General features: G+C 41.6%; 1 protein-coding gene across 2 annotated transcripts in view; it reads right to left on the bottom strand.

The window, feature by feature from the left end:
- LOC124619288 (kelch domain-containing protein 3) overlaps positions 1-21,811 on the bottom strand; it is a 110,807-nt gene that overhangs the window by 17,087 nt on the left and 71,909 nt on the right. For both annotated transcript variants that reach the window (XM_047145559.1, XM_047145560.1), the window contains exons 6-8: positions 15,918-16,004; positions 2,920-3,132; positions 1,376-1,454 (exon numbers count right to left, since the gene is read on the bottom strand). In XM_047145559.1, coding sequence (XP_047001515.1) covers positions 1,376-1,454; positions 2,920-3,132; positions 15,918-16,004 — 379 coding nt within the window. The remainder of the gene's footprint in view (positions 1-1,375; positions 1,455-2,919; positions 3,133-15,917; positions 16,005-21,811) is intronic.

The raw sequence follows: 21,811 nt of genomic DNA, 5'->3' as shown, positions 1-21,811 counted from the left end.
CTTGACAAGTAACCAAGTGTCTACTCACACGAATGGCCACTGCCAAATGATGGCAAACTGATAACTTGATCACCCAATCGCCGAACATGCTGCAAACCACAAAACAAATGACTTCAATAGCTGCTTCATTATGCAGGTCATGTGGATATTCCCTTCCAGCAGTAGTTTCTCTAAACTATGTACACAAGAATTGGCTCTCCAGTTTATCCTGCACTTTCACAATCCCTCTGGCCTACAACTCTGCTAACCTGTTCCCTATTGCTTCACTTTACCTTTTTCCTTCTCTCTTCTGTTAGCACCACTCCTTCCCTGTCCAGATCATGTGCGGCCTTCCATCACTATCATCCCCCATGTGGAAAGCCTCCTCTACCCTCCCCTCTCCACCCTCCTTTCCCACTCCTCTCCTTTTCACCTCTCCCTGTCTCCCTCTTTATCTCCACCTCCTCCATTTTTTGCCCCCCCACCCCCACCCCTCTCAATTTTTCCATCTCTCCTTTATGCTCTACCCTTTGTGCTCCTTCATCTTGTTGTGAAGTCACTAAGTCAGCCGTTGAAAGACCTGACTCTTTCCCACCACCGCCTTCTTGTATCCTTACGTATCCCCTCCCAAGCTCCTTCAGCCCAGACAACTGCTTTCAATAACCAGTCTCACTGTGCTCACATCTGTGTGGTTATGTGTGTGAATGTGTGTATATTTACCAGAAAAACAGCAAGAGCTCGAAAGATAGTGTGAATAGTGTTCCTTCTTATGTATTTCTATGCTCCGCTTAGCAGTCCACTATAGGCGAGTGATTGTTTTTCCCTTATTTTACGCACTATTCCATACAAAAAATCCCATTGTTGAAAAAAATATATAGTTTTTCTCAATTTGACAACATGCTTCATGAATGTCACTCTTGTAATTTGTGACTGGAACACTGACATGTCAGTCCCTACTACATATGTATCACATGTATTTGTTTTTCTGATGAGTTCTACATCACTGAGGACCTGCTCTTTGGAACTAACAATGAGTCTAAATAATCAACAATAATTGTTAGCTATTGTAGAGAATTAGTTTGGATTTGAAATTTTGGAAACATATGGAAAAAACCACTTTGAACAGCCACAAGGAAAGCACAACCTTTACTCTTATTTTTTCCAAATGTTATTATCAACTAAAACAATTAGCTGTTGGACTTCCCAACAACACAATGTAAAGTAAAACTATAAGAGAGTGTTAAAACCATTCAAAGATTTAGCACACTTACTTTACCAGTTTTTTATGTCACAACATACTCCTTTTCTATTCGTTATGTTCAGTCTAATGAATATTATTGCCTTAATGACTTGGAACACTAAAAAAGAAAATGGAGGGAAGTGCAGATACGGGTACCTTAACTCCTCTGGCAAGCTGCTGTAGTCCAACTGATTATTAATAACAATCATAGCACAGAGTGTTCGTAGTGAGGGTGCTGAAAGTTGCAAAAACAAGAAACACAAAATTAATTATCATAAACTGTAACCATTCTAATCAGTAGCTTATCAAACATTTTAATATTTAGTAAGTTTCACTGAAAGCAGCTCAAGAAAGCAGCTCAATTTTCAAATTAAATCTATGTACTTCTTTGTTTAACTATTAAAATACACTGACAATTTATGTTCAGTTTTATGAAGAAAATGTGGTGGAGATTAAATGATAACATAGCCTAATAAGGATGTCAAAAAGACACAAAGTTGGCACAGGAATACGTAGCTGCATTAAATTTCATTTTGCCTAGTACAAACAAAATGAAACATTTTATACGGTCACTGTCATGCAACATAAGAAAGAAAGAAGCGCTGGACTAAAAGTAATCTATAAATTGCAATATTTTTAAACAGGGAAGGACCATTCTAATCAGAAAGAAAACTGAAGATGAAAATTTGTGAAGGAATAAGCTCTATGTCAACTTCTGTACTTAGAAAATTATTTAATAGTCCTTCACGAATTTCTACTTTTATTGTGTTCCTAGTAATAAATCTTGAACTGATAAATATCTTGTAGGAAACAGGATCTGACTAGTTTGCAGGTACACCTGACAAAACATTTTGCTCATATTTGTATGAGTAACCGAATAAATATCAGAAGGTGGTACAAACATCTGGTGATGCATTATGGGACCTCAGTATCTCTCAACTTTAGGAAAACAACATTTCATAAGAAGTTTACAGAAGTGTTAATTGAAGAGCTAATACAACATACAGTCCAAAACAGATCGTCTTATTTTATCATCATGAAATCAAGCAATGCTAGAATGCATGGCAGTACTGTTATCAAGCACATGTGACTATTCTCCGTCTTGGTGCAATTATTATTTTATAGATATAAACTAAATACAACAAATAATCCAGGTAATAACATGCTAGTCAGTATATCATGTTCTAGCCCATGTGACAAAAATCTCAGCACTTACTAACAGTTTCACACTAAGATCAACAATACTACACTGATATTTTTCTTGCCAACAGCCTGTCCTCTCCCCCCCCCCCCCCCCCCCCCATCTTAACAGTGTTTCTTTACACTAGGAAAAGGAGACAACACTGTTTCTTTGTATGTACAAAAGGGTACTTATTGTCAGAAAGTTTCCAAACACATTAAACTGCTTCTTATTTTGTCTGCCCTTTTCCTACAAAATAATCAAACATGTTTATAGCTGGAATGATTATCACACTGACAACAAAAAGTAGCAAAATTAAATAACACACTGAAATAAAAAATAAGAACTCTTCTTTAAAATTACAAGACGTATTAATGGACTAGTCACACATCAACCAACTTTAAGAAGACAGAGTTCTTGATATTCACTGTACTCTTCTTTCAAAAATAGAAATATGAAAAATCCAACACTGTTAAATTTCAAAACAAACATGCAACTTACAGGTATAAATGTTACATACCAAAGTCCAGTATATGCATATCATTATGATCCATAAGTTTTGAGTCAATGCCTTCATTGTACAGATCTTCAATTACTTGGTATGACATCTGTCCCTGGTATGGACTTGTACCACCAAATAAGAAAACTCTGTCTCCAACAACAAGACATGACTGCCTCCTCCTCCTGCTTGGAGGTTTCCCAAGTGTCTGCATAAGTGTCCAAGTGTTGGTCACTAAAAGAGAAATGCAGGAGTGATACTCTATCGTATTTCGCTATTATGTAATACTGTCCTTCCTAAACAATGTAATTCGAGTGTATACTAAAGACTATTTGAGAATCAAAGAATCAATACCATCATCATCATAATTTTGGAAAAGAGGGTTGATTCAGTGTTTATTGTCCTTGATGTCAATGAAACATTACAGATGAAGTATTAGCTTAGTTGGAGAAAGAGGGGAGAGAAAATTAGTAGTTACCTTGACAAAAGGAGTATAAAGGCATTCAATTCACTGAAAGTGATTTAGTGAAAACATGAAGAAATAAAATTCAGTACTACCCCTTTGACTACATTTTGGAGCAGGGAATGTACTCATTAACATCTGATACTGTGTTAGTTTACTACAATGTTCTTTTCATGAAATATACCATTCACCAATTAACAAAACAAAAAGTAGAATATTTACTTGGTACAACTGCACCAAATTGGATTTTCTGTCATCTGAGCAAACAACAACAATCGTTTTTAGCTTCGTCATTGTATGGTACAAGAGCTATAATTTGTAACTACCGATCTGATATTATGCTAATGATAGGCAATCAGTGTGCACCTAGAATCACTTTCTTGACCTGTGGACAAATGAACACCAACACTGATTCTACATTGAGTATATTACTTGTTTATATTTAACAACTTACAATTCTATATTCATAATAAGAGACAAATTGAGTTTTGATTATGCAAGTATTATAAATTAAGCCTATAGATAAGAAAAATAGTGGCCATGTGATGGCATTAATATTGTGCTCAAGAAAAAGAAAGTCTGTATTCAAGATTTATTGTCAAGTCGATGTGTTTTACATTGTAGATACATTTTTTAGCATAGTACATACAGCTGATTTGCACAGACTGTTTCATATTCACATGAAAAGAAGAAAGTAGAAAGTAATTTGTAAATTTGACTGGTTTTGTCTTTCGACGAAAGTTGTGCGACAGACATTTTGCCAAAAGAAATCCTAACTGATGGATTGTTTTTGGGCTTCTGTCTCTGCGAATGATCCCATTTTGTGCTAAATATTTCTAAGAAGGAGTAAACAGTTTTCCTCAATTGTTGTAAGTACTGGTTGTGAGAATGCGACAAGCTTTGATTCCAATCAACAGACTCATTTGAGTCCACAGAATGACCACTTACAAGACCACTGTTTGTAACACCTGAAGACAACAACACAGATTTCATCGAAATGTGTGCGAAATGGGCCTGCCAACTCACTCAGAAATGCAAAAACCAACTGTTTAATCAACTGTGCCAGAAAGTACTCAGAAGTAACATGAACTCTTAATTAATTGCATTGACTGGATTGAACCTTATGAGTTAATAGCTTGATCTTTTTTTATTAACTGTCACTTACATACAAGAGATTGAAAAATTAACTGTCTGTAAGTAATGGAATTTGAATATTGTATTTTTGCTCAGATTATATGTTCCTGTTCCTATTTTTGGTTTCATTTAGGTTTTTGCAATGGTTTCTACTTGCTTTTGATACGGACAATACTGCTAAAACCAAAAATAAAATATGCATAATGATCACTTAATTTAGTATTACTGTAACCTAAAACTTCTGTACGTATCAAATAAGCAATCATTGTACAATAACTTTATTATGAGCAGAACAACAGAAATAAACATAAAATGTCATCAGTTACATTTCTTAATTTCTTCCAAAGCTTATGTTTGAGATATTGTACTGTGATGAATGCTGTTAGGTGGTTATATTTGTGTCGTGGTAGTACAATTAACTGGCCACTGAGATCACCAGACCTTAAGTCATTAGATTTTTGTTTATGGTGCTGGACAAACTATGAGATGTAAAAAAAAAGAGAGAGAGAGAGAGAGAGAGAGAGAGAGAGAGAGAGAGAGAGAGAGAGAGAGATGAATATGCGAGATGTACTGCTCGGTCACATCATGGAGGCTACTGCCCTTATTAGGGAATGTGCACAGCCAAGCAAAACAAGCAAAACAACATGTTCTCTAACGAGTGCACAAATGCACTGAAGTTGATGTTTGTTTGTTTTGTTTTGTTTTAGGGCACAAAAACAACTTGGTCATACACACCCATGTCAAAACTGTAGAACACGAAACCAAAGAGAGGAGTTACAAACGACCACATGTCAATCCCAAACAACGAAAGACAAGACAGCTAAAAACAGGAATGTGGAGAAAGGTCTGTAAAATATGCCATAGAGAAGCAGAGTTCTAGAAATAAAAATTAAATGGTCTTCGCCATATTGCTACAATGGACAGAAAGTAAAACACGATCAACAGCCCAAGCATCGTAAGCTAAAACGTCCAACAACTCAGACGGCAAACACAAACGGGAACGTAAGTGGTTAAAAAAGTGGTATTCCATCAGGAAATGGCAGACAGTCAAAAGTTGGGCGCAATGGGTACGAAGAGGTGGGGGAGCCCCACTCAACAAACGGCGATGGCTAAAGAGATAGTGCCCAATACGCAACCTAGTTAAATTGATCTCTTAGGACTGAGAGAAGGTCGTCTAAGCCACTGGGAGAGGCTTAATGGCCAGGAGCTTGTTCCCATGAAGGGAGGATCAACAGTGACGCCAGACTGATGCCACCTGCTGACACACAGCAACACAGAGACCATCGGAGGGAATATAAGAACTAGTAGGCTGAGGTACGAGCACTGCAGCTTTGGCAGCAGCATCAGTGGCCTTGTTTCCTGTCAGACTGACGTGACCAGAAACCCACATACACATCACAGTGACTCTGTCAAGAGTGAACAAGTGACAGGGATGTACAGGATGCAGCACACAGAGGCTTTGAGAAGGGCACTGAGAGAGTTGGAGCAGATGATGCAATTGAAAGGCACGTGTTGGCAGATGTACTGCATGGCCTGATAAAGGGCGAAGAGCTCTGCTGTAAATACTGAGCGTGTTCCAAAAGCTTGTAATGGGGCACCATTTTCTGACACTTTTTTTTTTAATAGAAATAGCAGATATCATTTATACTATCGATTCTTGTGTAGGTGAACATTATCTCCACTGTTTAACTAAAGGAATTTCATATGATTATGTATACCATGGATAATATTTCTGACTACAATGTATAAAAAAAAATTAATTTGTCACACACTGTATGTACAGTTAAAATTACTCTTCTTTTAGAAATATTTGAAATTACAAAATATCTGGCATACTTAAAATTCATATTATTAATTGCACAATCTAATGCCAATTATTAAATTTATTTCTGGATTCATTTATAAAATAATGTTATATCTTGGTGATGATTCTTCTTTTGTCAAGAATGCTTGTAAACTCTTTTGCTTTGTAAATCCTTAAAATATTGTTAGTACCGCAGAATGTAAGTAGTAGTGGGTATGCCTCTGATGGAGACAGATGTATTCTTTATGATTGACACTAACAATGTGATTTGGAATATTAAGTGGAAATTGTAATGACTGTGTGATATTGAAAATGTGGAAGAGAATAAAATTCAGGAGTAATACAGGCAAACCTTCTTAAGTTATTTGGTCATCAAGAACCTACAAAATCAAAATTTCAACCACAAGAATGTGTCCCTAGACACAATAATTGCAGCTAACAACAAGAAGAGAAAATGAAGATAAGTAAAAAGTTTCTCTTTTGTATATCTTATGCCTCTCGAAGCTTTCAAAACTTGTGCAGAGACAGAGAATTTTAATAGTGACGTGTGGGAGGGTAATATTACAAGCTGATACCAAGAAACGTTGGCGCAAATGACAAAGGCGCACCTGACGCCATGGTCAGTCAGAGCCATCAGTGCACACAAAGGTACAACTGGAAAATTAAATGCGAAGGTCGTGAAACTTAAGGTGACAGAGCGACGCTGGAGTAGTGTCCTTAGGAAGCAAATGAGGGCCAAGGTGAAAACGGGATGCTGCACGAAGTCAACATGGTGAAGGGTTCACACCCATCAGGAAATTGGCAAGTAGCATGAAGTTAAGCTGCTGGATCAAGAACTGAAAGCGAACTCCAGGAGGTAACAGAGAAGAGGGACACACCCTATACTGGTGATGAAAGGAGTCATCGAAGAAGGAAGCATATGATAGGTGGCCACGCACGACAGACGAGCAGCATGCATACCTGCTGAGGAGAAAGTCACAGCAGTAGGACAGCAGTAGTTCGGCAGCTTCTGTATAAAGATTCTCAACTGGGCTAGTGTAAAACTCCACCAGTGGCCAAACGAATGCCATAATGGTGGATAGTATTCAGATGGCGTAATACGGGCAGACGTGCAGATGCATGAACAAAGCACCCATAGTGTAGTTTCGATCAAACAAGGAACTGGTGCAAACAGAGGAGGGTGGTTCGATCGACACCCTAGGCTGTACAATTGAGGACATGTAGGACACTGAGGGACAGCCTATAGGGGGCTTCCAGGTACGACACGTGGGAGGAAAAAGAGTTTCCTATCGAGCATGAGCCCCAGAAATTTCATAGTTTCAAAGAATGGAAGAACAACAGGCCCAAGATGTAAAGATGGTGGGAGAAACCAACTGTGCTGCCATAATTCCATACAAACAGTTCTGTCAGCGCAAAAATGAAAGCCATTATCAATGCTCCATGAGTACAGACAATCGAGACTTAGCTGAAGATTCCGCTCAATGAGACAGGTCCGTGTAAAACTGCAACAGACACAAAATCATCAACAAAAGGGAGCCAGAGATGCCCGGCGGGAGACAGGCCATTATAGGCTTAATGGCAATGGCAGAGGACAACGCTCAGGATGGAACCCTGAGGCACACCATTTTCCTGGATAAAGGTGTCTGGCAAGGCAGAACCCACACATACCTTGAAGACTCAGCATTTAAAAATTCCTCAAGGAAATGGGGCAGCCTGCCACGGAAGCCCCACATGTAGATAGTATGGAGGATACCAGTCCTCCAGCAGGTGTCATAGGCTTTCTCCAAATCGAAAAACAGGGCCACAGTCTGGGATTTCCCTCAGAAAACCATTCATGACATCGGTGGACTAAGTGACGAGATGGTCAACTGCAGAACACCATGCTCGAAATCCAGACTGTGCAGTGGTTAATAAATTGCGAGACTTGAGCCATTATACCACCTGGGCATAAATCATATGTTCCATCACCTTGCAAATTCAACTGATGAGAGAAATTGGGCAGTAGCTAGACAGAAGGTGTTTGTCCTTGCCAGGTTTGTTGTTGTTGTTGTTGTTGTTGTTGTTGTGGTCTTCAGTCCTGAGACTGGTTTGATGCAGCTCTCCATGCTACTCTATCCTGTGCAAGCCTCTTCATCTCCCAGTACCTACTGCAACCTACATCCTTCTGAATCTGCTTAGTGTATTCATCTCTTGGTCTCCCTCTATGATTTTTACCCTCCACGCTGCCCTCCAATACTAAATTGGTGATCCCTTGATGCCTCAGAACATATCCTACCAACCGATCCCTTCTTCTAGTCAAGTTGTGCCACAAACTTCTCTTCTCCCCAATCCTATTCAATACTTCCTCATTAGTTATGTGGTCTACCGATCTAATCTTCAGCATTCTTCTGTAGCACCACATTTCGAAAGCTTCTATTCTCTTCTTGTCCAAACTATATATCGTCCATGTTTCACTTCCATACATGGCTACACTCCATACAAATACTTTCAGAAATGACTTCCTGACACTTAAATCTATACTCGATGTTAAAAATTTCTCTTCTTCAGAAACGCTTTCCTTGCCATTGCCAGTCTACATTTTGTATCCTCTCTACTTCGACCATCATCAGTTGTTTTGCTCCCCAAATAGCAAAACTCCTTTACTACTTCAAGTGTCTCATTTCCTAATCTAATTCCCTCAGCATCACCGACAGGTTTAGGTATAGGTATAGGTATAATAGTAGCTTAACACCAGCGAAACGGTTAATGGTGCGTACCAGTGACATGGGGGTTAGCCGGGCAAGGGTATCACATGGCAACAATGTTGTAGAGAATCTTCGAGTCGACGAAGTAGAAGACCATTTGCTTTTGTTTGACTTCTTCAAGCCTTTCTGGGTAGTAGAGGAAGATTCAGTTGTTGGGTGGCTGGAGGGACGTAGGAAGTCTTCATGAGAGTATTCCTTGTGTCCTTTCCAGCCTGCTGGTTGTGTAGCTGGTGACTTCGCCCCACGAGGCAAAAGTTTGGTGGCGTGTTGCTGCACAGTTGGAGGAGATGACGGGGATACAACCATGATGCTGGGAAATTTCACAACCACAACACTAAATTTGAGGTTGCATGTCTGTGTGGCCATGTCCTTCGTGGAGCAAGATGTTGCAAGAACAGTACTGCAGGTGCCATATGGTACAACACAGGGTTTCTGACTAGCCAACAACTTGTGAGCATCTAGGTAAGGCACTTTTTCTTTCACCCGGATCTCCTGTACACCCCGCTCATCGGGATACACGGGACAATCGCGGGAGGCAGCGGCATGATCGCCATTGCAGTTGATGCAGCAGGGAGAAGGAGGTGGACAATCGTCCTCATGATCATCCCTGCCACTGGTTACATATTTGGCTGGTGTCGACAGAACTATTGAGTGTGGTTGTAACAATGACACTGATAGCAGCACATCGGGTTTGGAATATACGGTCTGACTGTGGTAACTTCATAGCCTGCTATGATCTTTGGTGGAAGAACCACTCTATCAAAAGTGAGAAAGAGAGTGCGTGTGGGCACTAATGAGACATCTACTTTTTTCATCACTCAATGGACGGCAATGACACCCAGATCAGAGATGTACCTTTGGATTTTTGCCTCTGTCAGACCATCAAGAAGCCTTTTGTAAATAACATCATGGAAGAATTCAGTGTTTGATGGGCATTGACACAAGCAGGATAGCCATGGAGGAGTAAAGATGCAAGCAGTTGTTGTGCTTGAGAAGCAGAAGTAGTCTCCAAAAGAAAAGTACCATTGTGTAAACAAGAGCAGGATTTCACAGGGAATGGATTCGGTGTTGCGAAGGACAGGATTTTTAGGTACAATTTTCAGATGAAAAAAAGGAACAGGCGCTAAAATAAGATAAAAATGGGGTAAGAAGATGCTGATTTAATCAATTATTTCAACAAGTTCTCTTTTGTTCATTCTAGTTTATTAAATTGCAAACAAATACATCAAATCATCATTCATTAGAAGAAGGAAAAAACAAAGCCGTTGCATGGGTCATTAAGCCTATCTACCTTTTTTTTAAAAAAAGTATGTTTCTATTGGGAGATAGAACATCTTTGTAGTTGCTGAAGCGTATTCAAAATCCACAGAAACCAGCGGGGAAAATTTTGTACTCACTACGCATAGAAACTCTACATATGTGGCAAATTCCTCAAAAGCCACATTATTCTGAGGACTAGACTCAAGTTTGTCTTTGGCAATGCCATCCAGCTGCTCCCTCATACAAGGAAGAATGTCCTACTGTTTTTTTCCTATTCAAGACCTTGCTCTTCTTATCATTTAATAGGTGCAGTCAGGTACTTGTAACTATGGACACAAAATAGTTCTGTCCACAAATTATGCATTTCTCCAGTATCAGAAGTTGCTTTGCCTTCAGAATTGCACCTGTGTCAGCTGCATCCAAAGGAAGAACAAACTCTTTAATTTTGGCACACACTATACAAGATCCCCAGGAAGTAATAACCGAGAAATCTGGAGGGACAGGCCATTCATTTCCCTGTACGCAACAACACGTCTTAGAGCTTCCAGTACGATCTTTAGGGCAGAGATGAATTGATTTGCGATGGCACATTCATTCCTTATGGATTCACAAACCCTCTGAAGGCCATTGATCAATCATGTCACCTGCTTCATTTTAGGGAATAAAGGTTTCAATTGGCTAACAGCTGAAATCAGGAGTGGAGCCTGGTACATAAGCACCAGAAGAACTTTTTAAATCTTGATACCATTTGGCAACAGTTTCTGACAGAAGTTCATGATTGACTGCGTTACTGAACTGCCATTGGCTTTCACTTTTAAATTTCCACTTTTAAATTTCGTAAATTTGTGGTAAGACCTTACAGGACCAAACTGCTTAGGTCATCGATCCCTATCATCCACTTTTAACAACATGAGGTTAACTACAAATTAATCATGTTCAATGTTAACATGCAATAACCACTCACAGATGGCAGGTGGCAGCACTAGCAGCGGAGGGCATATAAAGCGCATCTGTGGGGACGCGGAAAACAGTCCAGTTGTTGTTATAATGTGGAAACAGAGTGATTTAACTGATACCCAAAAGCACATGAGCAGTTCCAAAATGGCTAGGTTTGTAAACTGTTTGCCACCACAGTTAAAGTTGACCATGTATGGCAAAATGGCACTATCCAAAATAGGCACTGATATGCTGGTGTGCCACGGGTGACAGATGATGGGTGAATAATGGCTGTGGAGAAGTTTGCAACTGTTGAGAAACTGACTGTCAAGATGAACCAAGGGGCTACCAACAGTGTCTCCTCAATGACCATTCAGCAAACAATGTTGGGTATGGGCCTCCACAACAGGTGCTTTGCTCATGCACTCATGTTGACTGCTGTTCATTGGCAATGAAAGCTGGAATTTGTACACCATTACTGTATCCTCTCTGTCCATCTCCTCCTCCCACTATTCCTGTTCATTTCCTCCTTTCTTCTCTACCTCTTTTTCCCCATCTGCACCTTCAATCTATCCAGAAGATGTGGGCGGAGAGAGGGAGAGGAGGAGATGGACAGAGAGATGGTGAAGCAGGAGATATGTGCAATACACATGTCAAACCCGTACGAAATTGAAGCCATGGGAAATGGCTAGAGTTAAAATGTATGTGACTATCAAAGTTGAAAGTTGCTATCTTGGGTTAAGGCAGTGGATTACCTGACTAACATTTAAATAGGCAGGCAGGGTGAAGTTAAGAGTCTCATCTTCATTGTTTGGTTTGTAAGTATGGCTTTTGATAACACTGTACAGGCAGACAGCTGTGTGGGCGTAATTGTTACTTGGAACTTTAAATTATTCTGATGTGCTACCATTTAGAACTTATTATGGGTGCATCAGCTCAGGACAGAAACACTGTGTCTGATTACTAGTGGGCATAGACTGTTAGTCACACCATCAGTGAGTGAACACTTCTGTGGCAGTGAATTTGTTAATGTACAGAGAGTTGTATGTGCTGGGTGAATTTTAAGATTTGCTGCTATTTAGGTGACCTAATTCACAGCTCTATTTCTTAGTTTCTAACCACTATTGCTTAAACAGCACACTGCTTGCACTGTAAAGTTGCACTGTTTTTCTTTTATATTTGTATTGTGTTCAGCAACTACTTGTTTGAACCCAGTACTCAGAACAGGTTCCTATTTGATTTGAATAAATGCATGATTAATACCAATCCTTTGCTTATGAGCCACATTATTGTCCTCTAATATCACATCCTATTTTTTCCATTATTATTCACAATCATTTATTAATTTGCTAATTTAAGTTGCCTCATGACTGATCCTGGTTTGTAAGGGCTCAAAGCAATGGTACATGATCAAAACTGTTGTACTGATGAGCCATATTTTGTTTTAAGGTCATGATCTCTCCTTTTGGTTGTTAGGTACGAATGAATTAATGCTGATACCAATTAATTTCTCATCTTTAATTTTTTACTGGGCCCAAGAGATGTTTCTATTGCTTGGTCTCATTCAGGATTAAAACTGTTGTAGCTAGTATGCTGCAATGGGAGCATCAGAAGTGAGACACACTTTAAGAATAGAATGCATGATATTTGTGAACCGAAACCACAGATTGTATGATTAAATTTTTCTAGACTAAGAAAACTTTTTGTGACTATCCAGGGCTGCTCCATAATATACTCCATGAAGAGGCTCTTCCAGCTCGAGTGCCAACATGCTGGCAGCCTGGAGCCTGCAGGCAGATGTGATCAAGACTGAATGAACAGCTGATATATTGGAAAACTAGCAGTCTATCTGCAGCGTATGAGACCATAAATTGAACAAAGCACTTATGGGCACGGATAGACAATGGCTCACAAACACAACAACACGAAGTGCAACGGCAGTTTAGTAGGGACACAAGACAGGTAACCTATGTCTACTACTTGTGCATGTCCATGAGTGGGCTGATGGGTACTCACGGGCGAGTATGCCCCACGCAGGCCAGCACTGGAACAGCTTACCAAAGGAGATGACAAACTGAAAATAGTCGAAGTAAACAAGCTTTGACATTACAGTGTCATTAAAGGAGGAAATTAATCTTGTGGTAAAGACAACAATAGCTATTTTCAATAGAAGATCATAAAAGCAAGACTCCCAATGAAACTTCCCATTTTCCTTCAGACATCAGGATTAAATACATTCAGGATTTAAAATGTTCAGCTTTAATTGTTACTTGAGCATCCTGTGAAGAATTCTACTTCAGAAATTGTATGCACTGTATCTCTTTGCAGTCAAGTAACAACCTGATCACTGAACAACAAGCCAATGTTGTCAGCTACCCTATTTGCTACATTTTTAACATTATATTCATTGTATGTCTTTCACAAAGACATTTGTGTGATCAACAAATAGAATTTTTAAAATCATTTGCTATGTTTTGGGACAGAAAACATATATGTTGAGTCTTAAAATAGTAATGGGAATTTTGTGTGTTTGGAAAGAATTTTATTTGTCTTAATCAATTTTCATCCCCTCCAATATACTCCCCATTAGAAATCATACCTTTATGCCAGCACATTCTTCAACTTTAGTAACATTACTGGAATTCTTATCTTTGGAACAGCTTTTTGTTCTCTCAGTGATGCTTCTTTAACTTTATCTATATTTGTGGAATGATGGGCCTTTAGAGCTTTCCTTTCTTTTTGGGAACAGAAAAAGGTCACATGGGCCCAGGTCTGGCAAATGTGGAGACTGAGGTGTAAGAGCAACAAAGTGTGAGCAGGTACTTTATCATGGTGCAATATCCATGAACTGTTTCACCACAAATACGGATTTATTTCTGGATTGCTTCAAATAAACAGAGTTGAACTTTTAAGTAGTAAACCTTACTGTTCATTCAACTTTCTGGCAAAAACTCATGGTACACAATGCCATTAAAAACTAACACCATGAGCAAAACCTTCACATTTGACCCACTAGTAGAGCTTTTTTCAAACTTGTCAATTCAGAATACTTCCAAAGAGATGACCAAGTCTCAGCTCCAAGATCACACCTGTAAATATATGTGTCACCACCTGTTGTGACATGTTTCAGTAGTTCCTCATTGTTGACTACTTCTGAACTCCTGAGCAATTTGCATTCACTGATAATTTTGTTGAAAATTTAACAATATCGTGAAACATTTTACTGTAATACATTTCATACTCAAACAACTAAGGAGAAAAATTGTATCATGGGCCAACTGATATACCATTATCATCTTCAGTTTCTTTGACTGTGACTCAGCAACTGTTCATAATCATTTCTTTCAATTTTCCAAGACTGCATCTGTTGATGGTATGGGCGGAAATCCAGCGTGTTCATTGTCTTCATCACTGTCATGACGTTTACCACTCGTAAACCCTTGTTTTACTCATAGCAGACTCACCAAAAGCAATATTCAACATTTATAAAACTTTGCTGCAGTTGCAAAAATTATTACAAATTCTCCAATCCATTTTTCTACAAACAAAATAATTGCTGCTATTGCCAAAACACATGTAACATTTTTTAGTCTGGTGCCAGCTAACACTGTACACATACTTTTCTCACATTTTCACCAACACAAGGGGGGGGGGGGGGGGGGGGAAATGTGAATTAAGGTAATACAACATTCAAAATTACAAAAAGTCCTGGTGATTATATTAACTATTATTCAATTGCAGCTTTGTAGAAGTATTTTATCTCTTAGTACATGGTAATTATTGTTGACAATATAATTTAATTGGATAAATAAAAAAATATACTCACCCAGCAGTGGCAGGAGAACACACATATATAAAAAAAGGTTTTACTTATGCAAGCTTTTGAAGTCAGTGGCTCCTTCTTATGGCAGAAGGGTTGAAGGGGACGGAAGAGGTATGAACGACAAGAACTGCAGAGGTTTAGGAAAGAGAGATAGAGTTCCAAAAAGTGACCCAGAAGCCCAGGTCAGGGGCGACTTACTGGACAGGATGAGAAGGAAAGACTGATTTTTGGGGACTGCATTGGGCAACATTTGATAACCTGAGAGCTTAAAGGTGGAAGATAGGGTAACATACAAGACAGAAATTACCGCGAGTTAGGAGTGAAAAGCTAAGCACTGTACTCTTGCATACTACCCTGTCTTCCACCCTCAAACTCTGAGGTTTTCAAATCTTGTACAGTGCAGTCCCCAATAGTCAGTCTTTCTTTCTCATCCTATCAGCTAATTCTCCCCTGACCCAGGGTTCTAGGTGACTTTTTTGTACCCTGCACCTTTTCCTAAACCTCTCCAGTCCTTTCCATTTACCCCTCTTCCTTCCCCTTCAGCCATTCTGCCAGGAGGAGGAGCCACTGGCTCTGAAAGATAGTTTAAGTAAAACCTTTTTTTATGTGTGTGTTCTACCACCACTAGGTGAGTAGATTTATTTTATCTATCCAATTACAGTAAATACTGTTGGGTATACATGTGCTTCACGTGCACAGCTTATCGCATAGTTCAAAACTCTTAAGCTTGTATGTTGTAAAGAAGTCGATGGATGTCTCATCGATGGTTATGATAAATAAATATTAATATATATATATTCTTATTGGAAAGAGAGATCAGCTCTCTACTAGTAAATATTTTACTATGCCACTTACCTGGAGAAAACTGGTACAAGTCATTGAAGTGCTCATCACAGAGTCCATTGTAGCCACCAAACACATACAGGCTATTTTTGTATACAACTGTCAACAAGAAAATGCATAATGCAGTCAATAGTAATTGAAACGCAAAATAAAAAATATAAAATGTAAGAAATGGCGGGGGGGGGGGGGGGGGGGAGGGAGGGAGAGAGAGGGAGAGTGGGGGGGGGGGGGGAGAGAGAGAGAGAGAGAGAGAGAGAGAGAGAGAGAGAGAGAGAGAGATTGTGTGTGTGTGTGTGTGTGTGTGTGTGTGTGTGTGTGATATAATGCCAGTGGGAACCAAAATTACTAATGCTGTGTAGGTTGACAAAGCACCATTTTTGAACTACGGAAACGTGGCACCACGTCTTCCGATTGGCTGCAGGATTGCCCTGTTGCCAGATGCTCTGGACAATGCATGACTACGAATGCTTTGCCTGACAGAGATCATGATGTATCGAAGGCGACCCGCACACTTGGTGGTAGCGCCCCAGACTTCCACTCTGGGGATAGAACCCGCTGTTTCTGTAGTTTCATGATAAGACATACTGGGAACAAACCCATAAACAGCTGTTATTTCGCATACAGAAAGTCTTTTACAAATTGTGTCAGCCCTGAAAAGGGCCTTTTTGTAGCAAGGACATTGTTTACTTAAAGGAGATACTTTAACTGGCGACCTTCTCATGCGACATAAGCCTGGTAGTGCCTAACTCCTGGAATTGTGCTGATGCAATTGGCGGCATGCTGAATGTGATCCATTAATTCCTCTTCGTTTCTAGGTGGTTCATGTCCTGGTGGGTGAACTAAAACCTTGAAGAATACCCGCAGGAAGAAGAACTGTGGTGTGAGATCTGGTGATCGTGGGGGTCATGTCCTATGAGCACCTCTGCCAATTACCTGGCTGTTGAAGAGTTCATTTAAATGCCTGCACACAGCATGTCTATTATGTGTGGGTGCCCCATCATGCTGCAACCACACGCATAGCTGTATGTCCAGGGAACACATTCCAGCAGGCCGGGTAGAGTTTCCTGGAAAACGTGAAGTTAATAATACCCCGGTGAGTCGAGGAGATAGACTGACCGGTCCAATCAGATGGTCACGTACAATGCCTGCCCAAATGTTGAGTCAAAATCATTCCTGGTGTCCATGGACGTGAGGATTTCCCGTTGCCCAGTAATGAACGTTTCGAGTGTTGTAAAGGCCATCCCGATGGAAGGTGCACTCGTCGGTAAACAACACAATGGTGGGGAATGTGAGATCTCTTGCCACACTTCGCAGAATCCACAGGCAAAATCCTAGCCTGTGTTTGTAGTCCACCACCAGATTTAGGTCTTGGACAGGGTGGAAACTAAATGGATGCTGGCCATCATCCCTCAAAACCTCCAAGACCAACCAATGAGTGACCCCCATGTCGTGTCAAACCACTCTAGTACTTGTCGTAGGTGCTTCCTCGAAGCGCTTGAGAATAGTCTCTTCAAATGCAGCATCCCATCATGTTCGAGGTCTTCCAGCATCACCATGATATCCCACTAAAGAGCCTGTTTTGCTAAGTCGCTGGTGAGTAGCTGCAAACTTTGGCGGGCGTGGGTGGCGTCTTGCTGGGTACCGTTACTCATACAACCAGCGAGCTTCATGCGTATTACCATCAGCTAGTGCCTCAATCTCACATATTTTCGCATGTTACTTCCTGTCCCTTTCCAGTGGCACACAACCCTTTATCCCTTCCTATGAACCCCTGCCCACCCCTCACTCTTTCTCCTTTCTATTCCAGTTCACTCCCACTACTTCCACCTCATCCAGTCACATGTGCCAGCCACCTCCTTCACATTTATCTACCCTCAGACCTGCTACCCAGATTAATGTATATATTTTTATTATTTATTCTTTACTTTGATCCTTGTGAATTCTCGCTAATTTTAGTTAGTTAGTTTTTGCCTTTCGCTATTGCCAACCCCCTCAGATTTCATCTTTTTTCCCCCTTTTGCATCCATTTCATCCTTGTCATGATTTTTCACATGTATTTGGGTGCATTTTTGTGAATTTTTTGGATGTAATTCTACGTTATTTTTGTAACATTTTTTCCAGCACCATGAATCCTTGCTCCTTCCATCTACATCAATACAAAAAAGTTTCCCCATCCCTAGCCAGATCCCAGTCCCAGATACTGTTCCTGCGTTGTTGTTTAGCTCATGGAATCCCTCCCTCCTCCCCCCCCCCCCCCCCCCCCAATGGCTTTACCATTGAATTACCCATCTCTGGCTGCCACCCCTCCTTCCACAATGCCCTCCACCTGTTCAAATTCCGCCAATCCTTAGCCCACCACATCACAAAATCCCACTGTCCGGCCACAGAGGAGCATCCCCCTCATAAATCACTACCACCCTGGTCTGGAGCAACTCAATTACATTCTCCACCATCGTTTCGATACCTCTCATTGTGCCCTAAAACGAGAAATATCCTACCCACTATCCTTCCCACCCCTTCTACAGTGCTATTCCGCCATCCACTGAGCCTACACAACATACTCTTCCATCCTTACACAACCCCTGATCCCAACCCCTTACCTCATGGCTCATATCCCTGTAACAGACCTAGATGCATGACCTGTCCCATACATCCTTCATATCAAAATTGTTTCTAAGGGTGGAAGGAGAGCTATCTCACTACAATGTGAAATAAATATAATTTACATAGTCACAGTATGCCCCTGTGCACTACAATCAATTGTCTACGATTGCTATGCCAAATTCATCTACTAGTTTCATGTTTCTGTTTCTTGCGTTCTTTATCAGGTCACTCACACCCGTAATCTAGGTCGATATTACGATTATAGTATACTGCAACAAAATTAAATTAAATTAACATGTCTGTGTGACACATTAGGTTTTTGGGGGTCATTAGCACCCAGTCACAAATGTAAGTGCACATATAATCTGGTAAAACTCCAGAAAGTTCTTACAAAGACGCAGATAAAATAATTAAAAGAGTTAGATGTCTTTGGACAAGTCCATCAAAGTGATAAAACGAAGAACACGAGCAGCTGCTCGAACATCATCAGCTAAAATTTCCTTGTAAAGTAGATGGCAGAGGCAGGACAACACGAGCTTGATTAAAAAGGAGAAACCGGAATAAAACATGGCCCACTGTCAATGCATGACCACAAGGGCACTGCAGGGCGGGGTCACCGGATAGCAGGTAGTGGTGGCTAAACCGGCAATGCCCAATTCGCAACCTGGCCAAAAGGACCTCCTCTCGCCGAGATGGTCAGGAGGAGGTTGTCCAAGCTGTTGGGAACGGTTTTATGGCCCGGAGCTTATTTTCTTGAAGTGACGACCAAGTATCCCACCATGAAGACACAAGCCTCTTACAAACAACCCCACTAACGTCAGACGATGGGACACAAGGGGAGACTGGCCAAGGCAGGACAACTGCAGCCTTGACCGCAGCATCAGCAGCCTCATTCCCAGGCACTCCTACATGGCCTGGAACACACATAAAGCTAACAGGAGAGCCATCATCAGCAAAAGAATGGAGGGATTGCTGGATCCATTGCACCAAGGGATGGACCAGATATGGAGCTCCAACGCTCTGAAGAGCACTGAGTGAATCAGAGCAGAGTACATATGGAGAATGGCGGTGGCAGCTGACATACTGAACAGCCTGATTGAGAGCAAAAAGCTCGGCCGTAAAACTGGAACACTGGTCGAGGAGCCGGTATTTAAAGGCGACGTCCCTGATGACAAAGGCACAGCCAACACCATCATCAGTTTTGGAGCCATCAGTGTAAATAAAGGTGTTACTGGCAAGTCGTCCATGAAGTTCAACAAACCGTGAGCAATACACTGCACCCGGAGTACCCTCCTTCGGGAGCGAGCGGAGGTCAAGATGAATGTGAACCGGAGCCTGGAGCCAAGGTGGTGTCGAGCTCTCACCCTCTCTGAAGGTGGTAGGCAGGGCAAAACCCAATTGTCGAAGCAGGCGACGAAAGCGGACTCCAGGGGGCAGCAGGGCAGACACATACAACCCATACTGACGGTCGAGAGAATCGGCGAAGAAGGACTGATAAGCGGGATGGTCGGGCATTGTCAACAGCCGGCAGGCACACCGACAAAGCAGTACGTCGCATCGGTAGGTCAATGGTAATTCGGCAGCTTCAGCATAAAGACTCTCGACGGAACTAGTATAGAACGCTCCAGTCGCAAGACGTAACCCCCGATGATGGATGGAGTTGAGACGGCGTAAGAGGGATGGCCAAGCAGACGAGGCTCCCATAATCCAGCTTTGATCGGACTATGGACCGATATAAGCGAAGCAGGACAGTTCGATCCGCTCCCCAAGACGAACCACTAAGAACATGGAGGGCATTAAGGGAATGTGTACAAAGAGCAGCCAAATAAGAGACATGCGGAGACCAACAAAGTTTCCTGTCCAGTGTGAGCCCTAAAAACTTCGTTGTCTCCACGAATGGGAGAACAACGGGACTGAGATGTAAGGATGGTGGAAGGAATGCTTTATATCACCAAAAGTTGATGCAAACTGTCTTCTCTTCAGAGAACAGGAAGCCATTAGCCACACTCCATGAGTATAGGCTGTCAAGACAACGCTGAAGGCAGCGCTCCAGGAGGCATGTTCTCTGGGCACTGCAGTAGATCGCGAAATCATCGACGAAAAGTGAGCCTGAGACGTTAGGTGGAATGCAATCCATAATTGGATTGATCGCTATGGCAAAAAGGGCTACACTCAAAACGGAGCCCTGAGGCACTCCGTTCTCCTGGAGGAAGACGTCGGACAATACGGAACCCACACATACCCTAAACATTCGATCTGTTAAAAATGAATCAATAAAAAGGGGCAGGCGACCACGCAGGTCCCACCTGTGCATAGTGTGGAGGATACCTCCTCTCAAACAGGTATCGTAAGCCTTCTCCAAATCGAAGAACACAGCTACAGTTTGGCGCTTTTGCAAACAGTTGTTCATGATGAACATCGACAAGGTCACAAGGTGGTCAACAGCGGAGTGGCGTTGACGAAAGCTGCATTGAACATTGGTAAGTAGCCATCGAGATTCAAGAATCCAAACCAACCTAGCGTTAACCATGTGCTCCATCACCTTACAGACACAGCTTGTAGGAGAAATGGGGCGGTAACTAGAAGGAAGGTTTCTATCCTTCCCGGCTTTGGGTATGGGAACAACAATGGCCTCACGCCAACACATGGGGACCTGACCTTCGGTCCAGATGCGATTATAGGTACGAAGAAGAAAGCATTTGCCTGCCAGAGAAAGGTGTGTTAGCATCTGAACGTGAATGGCATCTGGCCCCGGAGCAGAGGACCGGGACAGTGCAAGTGCACGTTCGAGTTCCCGCATGGTAAAGGGGGCATTATAATCTTCCAGATTCAGCGTGGAAGGGTCACCGAGCCTCTTCTGCCTCTTTTCTGGGAAGGAAGGCAGGGTGGTAATGGGCGGAGCTTGAAACCTCCGTAAAAAAGCGGCCGAAGGTGTTGGAGACATCCACAGGGCCCACAAGTACCTCATTACCTGAAGTCAGGCCAGGTATCGAGGAGTGGGCCTTAATGCCCGACAGCCAGTGCAAGCCACCCCAGACGACAGAAGAGGGAGTAAAACTGTTAAAGGAGCTTGTGAAAGAGGCCCAACAAGCTTTTTGCTGTCTTTGATGACTCGACGACATTGCGCTTGGAGTCGTTTGTAATTAATACAATTCGCCAGCGTAGGATGGTGGCGAAAGGTGTGTAAAGCACGTCGTCGAGCACGAATAGTGTCTCTGCAAGCCTCATTCCACCAGGGGACTGAAACGCAACGTGAAGAAGAGGTAGTACGAAGAATAGAACGTTTGGTAGCATTGATGATA

Source organism: Schistocerca americana, chromosome 6 (assembly GCF_021461395.2).
Source record: "Schistocerca americana isolate TAMUIC-IGC-003095 chromosome 6, iqSchAmer2.1, whole genome shotgun sequence".
NCBI classification, from domain to species: Eukaryota; Metazoa; Arthropoda; class Insecta; order Orthoptera; family Acrididae; genus Schistocerca; species Schistocerca americana.
This window is presented reverse-complemented; position numbering and strand designations above follow the sequence as displayed.